We start from the raw sequence: 13,297 nt of genomic DNA on the forward strand, positions 1-13,297 counted from the left end.
CAGCTTCTAATTCAAACTTTTAAAATCTGTTACTTTGTAAAAAATATTTGCATAAATAAGAAAACTTTTCACGGATTCATTTTTATTTTATTTATTTATTTATTTATTTTTAAGAACTTTTATTGAGATACAGTTAACAGACAATAAACTGCATCTATTTAGAGTGTACAATTTGGTATCCCAATCTCCCAATTCATTTCCCCTCAACCCTGCCCACTTTCCCCACTTGGTGTCCATATGTTTGTTCTCTACATCTGTGTCTCTATTTCTGCCTTGCAAGCGGGTTGATTTGTACCATTTTTCTATTCACGGACTCATTTTAAATGCCTCTTTCTGTACAATGTGAGGGATCTCAGTTCAGCTGCCGGAATCATCTTATCTGCACCCATGGTTTTCTTCTTCGCTTTGACAAGTCGTAGCAGTAGAAGCCTCTCAAGTGCGTTTTTGTTGTTATAATCACTTCTGTTCTCATTGAGTAAGTAAAGTCAGATTATATTGCTGTCCTGGGAGTCATCCTTTTTACCAGTTATTGTGCGTCTTTCTCTTCGGTGAGTAACTCTATTTATTAAACTGTGAAATAATGATATACAGAAGAAACTGTGTCATTGACAAGTGGGCATTCACTTAAGGAATCATGACTTGCTGGGATGTTATAAAGGTAGCAGTCTTGTTTTTTCATTGGTATGTGTTTATTCGGACTGGTAACTATTGCAACTCAGGTAGAATTTATTACAACTCAGTGTTTCACTTTTCTTTTAGAAAGTGTTGTGAAAGCTCTAGACGCTTACAGTTTAAAATAAAATCAGGCTTAAAAAACATCTTTGGCTAATTCTTTAGAGTCTATAACCCTTTTCTAAAAATGCACGGGTTAGCAGTTACAAATAAGAGGGCAAAACACCTAAGCCATGGGTTATAGAAAATCATAGCAGGTTTGCACCAATTAGCCTACAAGCTAGTTCAATGAAACATTCTACTTCGTCAATAAAATCAGTTCAATAAGATCGAGCTCTTGTAAGACATGCACAGTTAGCTGAAAAGGCAGAGTGTGGTACCAGTACTAACAGGACGTGTGGACCAAGGACAGAAGAATGACAAGGAGTGCTTTGGTACAGGGACTCCAGAAAACATAAGACTTTGGAAAAAAGTCTTTTAATCCTGGAGGAGTTGTTTATCTCAGGAAGAGGGAAGAGCAAATGTGTGGGTTTGGAGGAAGCATCTAATTGATCATTGGTTCTGTGTAATTGGAATAAAAGCTAAGTGTGCACCTGGGGGTGGGGAGGGGACATCGTGGAAGGGAAGCTGAGGCACAGATACTGTCTTTGCAGTAGGTAGTTTACAGTCTTGCAGATTTAGTTTTATAGAGTCAAGGGCCTGTCAGAAAGAAGGTAGAACTCATTTCTAAGTTACTTAGGACTCGACACTTTGAGGACATGAGTTCGTAGGCACGGCGAGTATTTTATCACTTGTTCTAAAGATCAAGGCAGTGATGATAGTTTACTATGTGATTCTTGCCCGTAATTCCAGATGGCTGATAAAATGAAGCAGAATTTCTGTTAAGAACTACAGCTACCAAAAACTTTGTAGCAGCACCCGCTCGAATTGGTTTTGGAATAAGCAAGTCCTAAATGTGCCTCTGATGTGGCTGGGCTAGATCATTTGGGCAGTAGCACTGAGGGATGTAATGACACACTCAATACTTCTGAACAAAGAGATGTCAGCCGACGTGTCAGTAAGTAGGTAGGAGCTGAGAAATTTTTGGAATCTTCTACAGGGGAGTGTGTTTGAAAGATCTTCCTTTGTCCATTCCTATTTTATATGGCCAGTAACACCACAGTTGTTTGCATCTTTGAGAAACAGTCTTGGCAGAATAATAATAACAATAATAATCATGTCATGCCTTTTGTATTTTCTAGATATTCTGATTGGTAATTATTTTCTGTGCATGTACTATATCCTATATGATGTGTTGGGCGCCAAGGATACAAAATTGAATAACACACAATTCCTACTTTTCAGGTAGCTGAGTAATCCTCATCTGTTTTCTTTCCCAAACCACTCAGAGATAAAAACACATTCCAGTGGTAGGAGTGATCTACTTTGGAAAGGGTGTCGGTTTGGCGGTTGATATTCCTCTGTCCCGGGTGAACCGCTGGGCCATGGGGCATTGCTGTGCCACTGGCCGAGAGAGAAAGTTAAACCCGCTTTTACACCTCCTTTATCACCCGTGCCTGCTGATGGCTTGGGGTCAGGTACGTGTATGTGTTCAGAAAGATTTTGTATGAAATATAGACCATCTGGGTACCAGAAATATCCTTGTCTAGATATTTGCAGGTGGGACTTGGAAAAGTGAAGGACAGTGGGCTAGTGGAAGAGAAAGAGTGTGTTGGGGAGGGTTAGTTATCACCCTTGAAGCCCATGATTGGAACAGGTATGGACAGAAAAACCCAAACATTATAACTTTGTTCATCTAAATGAGCTTAAGCCAAGGGACTGAAGAGTGGTAGCATAGTTGCATATGTTAAATCTTTGTTGCATGTAGGATGTTAGGGTCTATTCAGCTGAGTTTCTTGACGTTCCACATAACACTCGCCAAATCAAATTAGTGTAAGAATGAAATTGGGATGGTAGCCTAGGGGTTCTTCATAACCTCAACTAGCACAACAGGTTTATAGGAACAGGGACTAAAAAGGCATTAGGAACACCAAAAGTCCCTCTTCTCAGGCTGTGATTTCTTGCTTGCATCTGGAATTCTGCCTTATTCTTCCTGCCCTAGAGCAGTTTTCCTTGCCCCTCTCTTTCCATGTTATAATTTGTTGGTCTCACACCCATAAATGTGCCTCACGATAATCTCCCAGTCCCACCTGCAAGTTCCCTGGGGAGATAATACAGTTGGTCCACTTTAGACCAAAGGTCCAACTCTGATCTCATCAATGTGGCTGGAAGAGGACGGTGCAGGTGCAGTGATGATGGTCGTGACCGTGGGGATGAAGTAGAGACACTCAGAACACCTGTGTTTACCGTGTCCCACCCCTTTGGATGGGTGGTAGGTAGGTAGGTGTACAGGTGAGAGGAGGTGTTTCTCAGAAAATGGGGGATGGCACTGAACTTGGGCAAAGGGGCCTTATAAGATAAGGTATGATTACAAAAAACTAAAACATCTTGAGGACACTAGAAAAAATAAGGATAGTAAAATAGTAATGCAAGAAAAACATTCAGGTGTGAAGGTTTCATGCTCCATGTCTTTGGTACAAGGCTTTCTAAAAGTTAAAACAAAATTTGAAGTATTCATTATTCTTTGATCCTATAGCTTTGTTTTGTTCCTCAGTTATTTTGATTTATTTTTTTCCTAGGAGATAATTTTCCCATATATGCCATATACATGATTTTGTCTTCTAAATGATTTTTAAAAATAGAGGTAAGACTTCCCAACATTTTCTTCAAGCAGAATAGTGATGGCATCATTCTGCTTGAGTGGATCGGGGCCATAATCCATGTCTTGAAAGCTCACATTAGAATTACTGTTCTTAAAAGACTGCATCTATTTATCCATTTTCAACCAATTAATAGGTCCTCAAATATTTTATTCAATGCCATCAAAATATCTTGCTATTAGTATTCTAGGTTTTTCCCCTTGAGTGAATGACTTTGCTTATTTTTCTCATTGTGAAAGATGAAAGCGTTGGTGTGGTTTTGATAAAAATATATCAATTCTTACTGTTAAAAGTTTTTTTGTCCCAGTCTTAAGGCTCAGTACTTAAAAATGGCCCTGATCCTGTGGGACCCTGATTCCTAATGAAAGGCTGTTGAGTTGTCATTGATCTCAATTGTAACTTGCTTAACTTGGCATACGTTTCTTTCAGTTTATATTAAAATTCTTTTTTAACTGTGGGGATTACTCTACTTAAAAAGCAAAGTCTTTAAATGATGAAGGATTTACATTCTTCTTTTTAGATTACCTAAGAAGAAAGCTTGACTTTAAGCCATGTGCCAGGTACTCTAACTTTTCCTATTGCTTAAAAAAGGCAAGCATTCAAAAGTTAGTACAAAGAAAGAACCTAAGCTACCTTTCTTCAGAATTTTTCACATTCTTAGTTCACTGAAAGCATTTGTCAACACTTCATCACTAATATGGAGTATAAGTTAATGATACACAAAGTTTAAAAGCTCTTATATTCAATTAGAGGACCTATTAGCTTTGAAAGCAGTAAACAATAATTGGCATTTACGGAATTTTAAATAGGATCTGCATGTTGTATTTTTGGTTTAGAGCACGTATAGCTTTGTGTTACGCTGTGAAGCTTGATGTTCTGAGAATGTAGTTACCTTTTAGCATTTAACCTAAAGTCTCTTCCTGATTTTAATGTGGAATATTTCCTCCCCTTAATTGCTAACATGTTTTTCAAATATTTACACGTGATTTTTAAGGTGCTAATTGGCACTAGAATAGCTGATGGATGGTAAACTGTTAGAATCAACATTAACTTAAAGCATATCCGTAATAAATTTTTGTATCCTGGCCTGCACTTGCTGGCATTTGTGCATTAAATGCATCCTAGCCTAGCAGTAAAATACATAAAAAGGCAGTATGCAGTTTGAGATTTTACCTTTCCAGAGCCTCGGATGCCAGCCACTGGGTCTGCCTCAGCAGAATTTAATGGAGTCTTTTGCAGAATTGTAAATGTTACGGAGAGGGTCTTATGTTTTTGCACAGAACATTGCCTGTTTACGTGTTACAGCTCATTTGGTCCAGTGGGGTTTTTAAAAAACCACCTTTTTTCTAAAACCCCAGATACGTGGTTAACGTCGTCTTTCGTGTCTCACTCTTGCTTGCTATTTCGTGCTTGTATTTCTTCCCAGATTTTCTTCCGTTGCCATTAGTGCGTTCCATAAAAGCATGCATCCGGCAGATCGAACGTGTTCCACTGAGCCAGGCATCCTGCCCCCTCACCTGCGCATCCTCCCTCATCTCTCTGTAGCTTCCCTGAGAATTTGCTGTTTATCCAGTACACCATTTTTGCAGTTATTCTGTTGCTGTTCAAAGATGTTTAAAAGCCTTTTCTCCTCTGAATGCAGAACCTGGCCGGGAACCCCAGTCCCCAGGCCGTTTTCTTGTGTGGCCCCTGGGGATCCGCTCTGGGAACTCAGGTTCAGGGGGCCTGAGAGGAGGTCTGGGGTTCCCCTGTCAACCGCGTCTGCACTGGTTCTGACCCCGGAACCCTGTCTGGCGACCACTGTGCTCACAGAGAGTCATTTCCCAGCTCTGAACCTGCCTGCTGACAAGGACTGGAGGGTTGATTAGTAGGGATTTGCTGCCGTTCTCCGAAGTCCTCCTCAGCACGTGGTGAAGTCTGGTGACAGTGGCTCTCAAGTGTCGTTGTCTCATTGGATTATGTTGCATCGTTTATGGAGTGTCAAGTGTGTGACATGCTGCTTTATCTAAGGGCACGGTCACTTCAGTCAGCAGTGACGTAACATTTCAGTGGGTTTTCCCGTTACGTTCTAATAATGGTTATTCTTTCATCTTAAATGCTTTCTCAGTCCGTTTACCGAAGTTCCCTTAAAGCTTCAAGTCGGCCGTGTGCAAGATATAAAATATCTGTTCTTGGCATAAAATTTTAATTATTTCCAGTGGAAGCAAAACCTCCTGAACCCCTTTCAGTGTCCTCTAAAGCCTGAACTTCCTCTATTTCTGGGTGAAACAATCCGTTCACAAATGAGCTGTGCAGTTCCATCACCCTTTTTGACTTCAGACTTTTCTTTGCCAAAATTTAACAGTAGAACACCAACATTTCCTCTATAATCTTCATCTGTGACACCAGATCCTACATCTATGAAGTGTCTTGCAGCCAAGCCAGAACGTGGAGCTGCTCTCCCATAGCACCTGGAAGGAAGAGCTATCTGGATTTCGGTTTCACAAGGGCTTTGTCCATAGCTTGTGCTGTGTACTGTAAGTCCCCCATGTAGGAACCTTCAAGTGGCAAACTTTCAAAGAGCGAACGTGCATTTGCATGTCCCATCACATAAGTTAGTTCACGGGTCTGGCGTACATTGTCACATGCATGCATCCTCTACAAATGGCTGCGCTTTTGTGTGCTTTACTGTAGAGTACTGTATAGACTACAGTGGTGCAGTATCTTCATGTCAAGCCCAGGAGGTCAGGAAGCAAGTGTAAAGCAGCAGTGATGTAGCTGGTACTACTATACTTTTCAAGGTACTGTACTGTGAGATTAAACATGTTTTCTTTATTTTTTGTGTTTGTTTTTTATGTATTATTTGTGTGAAAGAGTTTTATAAACCTAATACAGTACAGTACTATATAGCCGATTGTTTTAGTTGAGTACCTAGGCTGACTTTGTTGGACGTATGAACAAATTGGACGTAGACGAACGCGCTCTGGGACTGGAACTCATTTGTGTGTAGGGGACTCGCTGTATAGGTCATAGCCTGTAGTGTGTGCAGACCCCTTGGTGAGGGCGGTGGCGTGCTCTGAGAGCTGGGTGAGGCATAGCCACATGGCGCCCTCCTGCGAGGGCCGGGCCCACTTGCTGGGGCAGATGACTGTGCCTCTTGAGAGCAGGGCATGGTGGGGCAGAAGAGAGCACGAGAGAGGGAGCAGGGGGAATGAGAGAGAGAGAGAGCAGGATGAGCCCTGCACACAAGCTCTAAACTTCTATTTTTAAACTTAGAGTTAAAAGAGCAAAACAAAGTTTTCTTTTATCTGAGTTGGAAGAAAATCCTAATTATCTCCAAATAAGGAATGATTCTAAAATATGTAAGCCTCACGTTGGGACACTTGTTTTTTTTAAGCCTCTGTAAATATGGTTTCCTTGATATGCTTTATGTTGCACTGTAATATTGTTTTTCGAGGGAAGAGTTAAGTTTCTCTCTGGTTCAGTACGTAAAGATGGAGAGCATTCAGCAATGATGTTCACGTCACATGGTTGCATGCAGGGACCGCTTCTTCCTGGCTGTGCTTCTGTGCGTCCAGCCATAGCACTTTTGGGTGCGCCAGCTGTTTGTTTAAGGAATCAATACATGAATCACCATGTATTTCACACAACTTGTGGGGTTTCCTTTCAGCTAAGTTGGCTTAGATGTGAGAAGGTCCAGCAAAGTTTTCGCCCTATTATTAGATGATTGGCAATGCTGATCTGAAACGGGATGATTCTCCCTGATGGAAGTGGACTTCTGCCTGGCGGATGGTACCCTTCCTCAAGCTGTCTGGACGTGGTCATCCAGAAGAAGTAGAAGTGTGCACTGGCTCAGATGTTTGTGTGTCCAGTCTCTGTCGCTAGGACCTTCTCACAGAGAGGTCAGAGAACCACAGCTCCTTCCCACGTGGAAGGGAAGAGTGGAAGTGCATGACCCATCCAAAGACAGATACACAATGAAGTTCACTTTTTGAGATAAAATTTGTAACTCTAGTGTTTCAGTGGAATTTATTCCTGTTTGGGGATCATAGGATATCTTTCAAAATAACAAAATCCTTGTGAGTCCAACTCTAGCTAGTGTGTAAACTCAGTGTATTTTAGGAAATATTATAAATGTTCTGTTGCTAAAATGGCAGCCGATGTAATGAAAAAGCAGAACTGCATCAATGGGAAGCAGGGGTTGGCTGGATTCTGACACAGTTCAGAAAGCAACTTCAACAGCAGCAGCAAAACTCACCCCATCCCATATTGGTCTTACTTTATATTGTGGATTCAAAACAGAAGAGATTCTCCCCTCTATAAAGTGAAGGCAGAGGGCTACGTTTTATTTCTTTTTGACTGTAGACAGTGAAGTGCATCGTAAAAATTTAAGACCTTTGGAGGAGAAAATTATTGAAAGTTGCCTTTGTTGTCTTATTACTTAAATAAGGCGTTGTGGTCAAATGCTCTAAGTCAAAGGGAACCATCGGAGTTCTGTTGAGACAAATCTGTAGTGTATCCCAACAGGGCTTCTAACTCAGAGTTTCTTACATGGGAATCAGCACTATTGCCAGCAGTTTCCAAGATACTGGATTTTAAAAGATATCGCAATTAATGTATGGAAAAAACACATTGGCTTGAAGTTGCTAATGTTGGAAGAAAGCAGCTAAAACATTAAAAAATGGAGCTGTTGAGATGAGAGCTCTCTGATGTTTGCAGTGCCTTTTTCCTGCTCCCGCCCATCCTCTTTATAGATGCTTGGGTAGTTTGGTTGGTTGGACTTAGCCTGTGGAAGATCCAATAATGGATTTTCCTGAATCAGTCTGCTCCTAATAATTGAGACCTGACTATTTCAGGTGTTCAAACTTCTGAGAGTGATGAACAGGAAATAGGACTGGGGATGTGATAGAGACCAAAGAACGACTTAGGAGGCAATCCTGTTCAAAGTATTTACAAAAGTAAAGCCCATCCATCAAAGGTGCCTCTTCTGTGACTCTTTAGTTCTTGCCATTGGTCTTCGAATCAAAGAGAAGAGTGGCTCTTCCTGTTTGGAAGGCTAGATTTTTGAGGAGGATTTTATAAACCACTATGCTTTGAGTCAGATTTTAGTGCTATTTGAGTAGTGAATTTCATGCTGTTGTAAACAGTGGAGAAACTTCTGTAGGAAATGAGATTTAAAGATGAAAGGAAGAGAGAAAGAAATTGTTTTGACTTACAGAAAACTGTGTTTCCAGGTTTTATCAATGTTAACTGCTTTCAAATAAGTTTTTAAAGAACAGACTGGCTAACTGGTGAAACCTGAAAAATCAAACGGGGAGACTTTGTGCTTGATCAGTAGAGACTGAGCTGTCCAAGGATGCCAACCCCATTTTAACTTGTTTGTCACCATCTCATTGGCTTATAGAGCCCATTTATCAGGTCATGGGAACCACATTTATCAAGTCATGGGAAAACTTTTTTAAAATATCAATTTATTTATTGGCCGCGTTGGGGCTTCATTGCTGCACGCAGGCTTTCTCTAGTTGCGGAGAGTGGGGGCCACTCTTTGTTGCGGTGCACGGACTTCTCATCGCAGTGGCTTCTCTTGTTGTGGAGCACAGGCTCTAGGTGTGCAGACTTCAGTAGTTGTGGCACGTGGGCTCAATAGTTGTGGCTCGCGGGCTCTAGAGCGCAGGCTCAGTAGTTGTGGCGTACAGGCTTAGTTGTTCCGTGGCATGTGGGATCCTCTTGTACCAGGGATAGAACCCGTGTCCCCTGCATTAGCAGGCAGATTCTTAACTACCGCGCCACCAGGAAAGTCCCCATGGGAATTTTTTTGTGTTTAATCTAGGCTAACTTTTCAGTAGTTAATAGAAATGATGGTCAGAGTTTGCTGGTTAATTAGCCATTTTAAGTATAGTCATTGCCTGAAATATGTTTTTCCCGTCCGCACAGCGTATTTTTTTCTCTCATCATTAAACAGTATTTTAATTTGAGTTGCCACTGGAGCAATAACATGTCAGGTTATGCGGGGAGAAGAAGAAAGCTGTCAGTGGTAATCCATCCTATTGCAAACTCACCCAAGTGCTTCCCACCCCCTCCCCAATCTTGATGAGCATTTCTAGGTGATAATAAGAGCTAAACGTGATTTCCTTACAGAGCTTAAAAGCTGTATGTCTCAATGTAATAAATCTTTAGGTGGATTCTTGGCAGTGATGCATATGTTTTATATGTGCTGTATCTCCAGTCATAATTATTTAATACACATGGTATATGTAACCTTTATCTTCCCAAGGGGAAAAATGATGTGGTGTAATTCTGGCAGATTATTTATGTTGTTTATGCTTAAAATGTTTGGTAAATAAAAATGCTGTGTATCTGTCTTTGAAACCCCTACTGTTCTGTTTTTAAATGGTTGTATGAAAGTAAAGAAACTAAGCAGAGTAAGTAATCTTGTTTCTACATATTTCTTCTTGTAAATTACTGTAAATTCCTAATGTTTATTGAATTGACCTGTGGATGGGAACTGGCTGATGGTGGGGGTGTCCCCCTAACTTTTTGATGAATAGTTTGATAATGTTACCCGTCCCATAAATTTGCATGAAGATTTGAAAGTTTCATTTGCCATTGTAGACTAGGAAAATTTCTGTGTTCTTATTATCAAATACTAGATAACTCAATTTCAGAAAAATAGCTTTTGGAGTAAGTTAAACAATTTAAGAACACTTCTTGCTTTGGTGTGTTTGAAAACTAGGCAGCAGGCTGATAATTTCTTGCCTTTTCAGATAATTTGATTTGTGTTTTGGCCGTAATAAGTGTTTTATCTGGCTGTCAGGCGTCCTTTTACCATGGTCTTAAATTATATCACGTTCATTCATTGTGTTGAACGAAAAGGATACATTAAATGTCTAAAACAATACTAATGAAGAGGAAAGCCACTCACTTAATACAATGAAAATAAAAGCTGTATATTTTTTTCCAGTGGAAGCTTGAAACTTGTTGATAAAATAAGTATTGGTAATTGCTCTGATCTACAAAGTACTTATTTTTCTTCTTTGTACGGAAATGTGTTCATCTAATATATTTAGTGTTTTAGTGAGTAATGTCAAGTGTTAACTTCAAAATTTAAAACAATTTTTCACTATTACTCTGCTATCAATATATGTTGAATATTCACTAGGTTCTAGAAGTATAGAACATGTAATTTATTTATGGTATTTTTTTCTAATTTCATTTTGTCATAAATATACATTTTGCATTAAAATATGCTTGTAGTGTAAGGCACTGGAAAACAAAGGAATGCAAAGCAGAAAATATAACTCCTGTGATTCTGCAATATCATATGTTTACTACAATATGTTCATATTTTGGAGTGTGTCATTTGATCTTCTTTCCATGCTTATGAATATATATTTTAATAGCTGTATCAGCTTAAAATACTATGGATGTATAGTGATTTATTTAGTACATCTCCTATTGTGTATAGTTAAGGGTGTTGTTACAAATTTCTAATAGCACTGTTATCAGTATTTTCCCTCTCAACATCCATGTTGCTAGATTCTCACCGAGATCTCATCCACATGTCTCTCTGTTGACAAGCGCTTTCCAGCAATGGTGGTGTTTGGCCCGTCACATCTCTCATTTCCATGAGTTTAAGGGGCCTCAGGTCACTTCGAATGCTCTAATCCCGGAGTGCCTGTTATGCTCTCTCTCATCTCGTCCCTTTAGATTGGGGCAGTTGGGATTTTGGTGAGAGACGAGCCAGTTGTGGAAACTTGGCCTTGATTCAGGAACAGGTGATCACATTGCAAAGACCGCATTGCAAGGTGGGCTGCACATAAGTTATTATTATCTTTTAAAAAATATCTATCTATCTATCTATCTATCTATCTATCTATCTATCTATCTATCTATCTATCTATCTATCCATCCTGGGCCTTAGTTGCAGCACACAGGATCTTTAGTGGCACACAGACTTCTTAGTTACAGTGCACACGCAGGATCTAGTTCCCTGACCAGGGATCGAACCCGGGTCCCCTGCATTGGGAGCTCGGAGTCTTACCTGCTGGACCACCAAGGAAGTCCCTAAGTTATTTCTTTAGTGAAGCAATTAAACAAAAATTTGAACTGATGAAAGAGGACTCCAGTGGCTGTCTGAAATTCACACCCTGCCTATTTTTTGAGCATCATCGTATGTGGGGCTTTCTACATGTGATAGAAGACTGAAATTACATCCCGAGGGAAGCTGTCCATTTCCACAGAGCTTATGTGAGTTATTGACTGGATGAACTTGTACTGTGAGAGCAAAGGGAGGGACATGCGCCTTGCGGGTAGTAGTGGTTAACAGTAAACTCTGGCTTTACACGGCTTCTTAGAGTCCCAGCTTAGTGCCTAATATGACTGAGCCAGAGCTGCTCCAGTGTCATGAGTTCCTGCATCGTGAAATTTTCATAAGGGTTAGATGAGCTGAGTCGTGGATGTTGCTTAGCTTAGCACAGGAAGTCTTAACACTCTAGTTGGTCTTTGTGCTGTCACCTGCAGGTTAGGGCAGTGCTTCTCCAACTTGACTTTGTGTTAGAGTTGCCTTGGAGGGTTTGGGAAAACAGATTTCTAGCCCTCAGCCCCAGAGTTTCGGATTCAGTAGGTCTGGGGTGGGGCCTGAATATTTGCATTTCTAATGAGTTCCCACCGCTTGCCAGGGCCCACACTTGGAGAACCTCTGGGTTAGTGCATTATAAGGGCAGATAGTATTTTGAACCAATAAATCATGTAACTTTTTCTTTTTGGCCACTTGCGTGGATAACATTTAAGTCACTTCAAACTTTTATCATCTAGTCCCATTTTTTGTAAGTGGTCAAATCTGGATTGTTTTGGATTATTGTAGAAATTGAAAGCTAGGATTACATAGTTATTTTAGAGCTAGAATGATGTAGAATTTTGAGGATTTTGATAGCATTCAAGTATATATATATAATATATGGGCATGTAATATTATATGAGTGTATAATAGTGGCTTCATTTTGATAAAAGTGGTTTAATAAAAGTCATTTTCCTTTGATACGGGCTCTGCATATGTTTCTGATGGATCTAGTACATTAAAACATGGGATTTCTTTTCAGAATTTTAAAATACTTTTAAAATAATTTTAGAAGTTTTTGCAGAACTTAAAGTAACAGTAGACGGTGAGCGCTTTTTTTTTTTTTTGGCTTCTTCATGAAAGATCTGCAGAGACTAGGTGCCTTTTCATGGCATTATTTCTGCCAGGTGTTTAAAGCAACTGGAATCATCTTGAGTATTGTCGTGAGCTGTGATCGATCGGTCGTCATCTGTGAGAAAGAAGCCTCACTCGTGTAATTTGCTTGATGAGTGCAAGACCGGGGCAGGCACTGAGTGTATGGTGTTGACACACTTAATTTAGTACTCCTTCCACAAAGCTATTGCATTGACTATTAATTGGCCTTCTGATAAAATTTCTGCTTAATGCAAATGATGAAAAAAAATGGACCCTTGGATACTAGCTGCTGCTACTGAAATAATTCGTATGCCGAGATCTCATTAGTGACAGCAAGCACATTCATTTTTCTTTTGAGCTTAATTAGGTTTCTTTTAAATATAATGATGAAAATGTATTAGACTGTGATTAAAAATTTTAAACGAAATCCGTAACTTCAGACTTCGCAGTTTGTTGTTCTGTTGCCTTGTCTCTTTACTAGCAGCTTGAAAAGCAAAGAGGAGCTTGTTTGCTTTTCCATGGCAGTGCCTCTGTCTGCAGGTGTGACATTTAGGAGTTTCAGACCCAACACACTGCAACTTGCATTGTGGTTTGAAAAGCACGAGTGGTGGACAGGAAGTTTCTGCTTGTGTTTTCCTGGCTTGGTCTCGTTTCTTCTTTATTTGTCTCTTTCTGG

The 13,297-nt window shown here is 40.0% G+C and overlaps 1 protein-coding gene and 1 pseudogene across 23 annotated transcripts in view; one reads left to right on the plus strand and one right to left on the minus strand.

Moving 5' to 3' along the window:
- The window catches only part of PARD3 (par-3 family cell polarity regulator), a 608,396-nt gene that overhangs the window by 197,055 nt on the left and 398,044 nt on the right, over window positions 1-13,297 (plus strand). The window contains exon 1 of one of the 23 annotated variants that reach the window (XM_057730277.1): window positions 2,128-2,249. The exons of the other annotated variants lie outside the window; for them this stretch is intronic. Within the exon in view, the coding sequence (XP_057586260.1) occupies window positions 2,157-2,249 (93 nt within the window). The 5' untranslated portion in view covers window positions 2,128-2,156. Of the gene's footprint in view, window positions 1-2,127; window positions 2,250-13,297 lie in introns of those variants that run through there. 23 annotated transcript variants of the gene reach the window in all.
- Window positions 5,616-6,582, minus strand: LOC130850862 (deoxyuridine 5'-triphosphate nucleotidohydrolase-like; annotated as a pseudogene).

The sequence above is a fragment of the Hippopotamus amphibius genome, chromosome 4, assembly GCF_030028045.1.
Source record: "Hippopotamus amphibius kiboko isolate mHipAmp2 chromosome 4, mHipAmp2.hap2, whole genome shotgun sequence".
NCBI lineage: Eukaryota > Metazoa > Chordata > Mammalia > Artiodactyla > Hippopotamidae > Hippopotamus > Hippopotamus amphibius.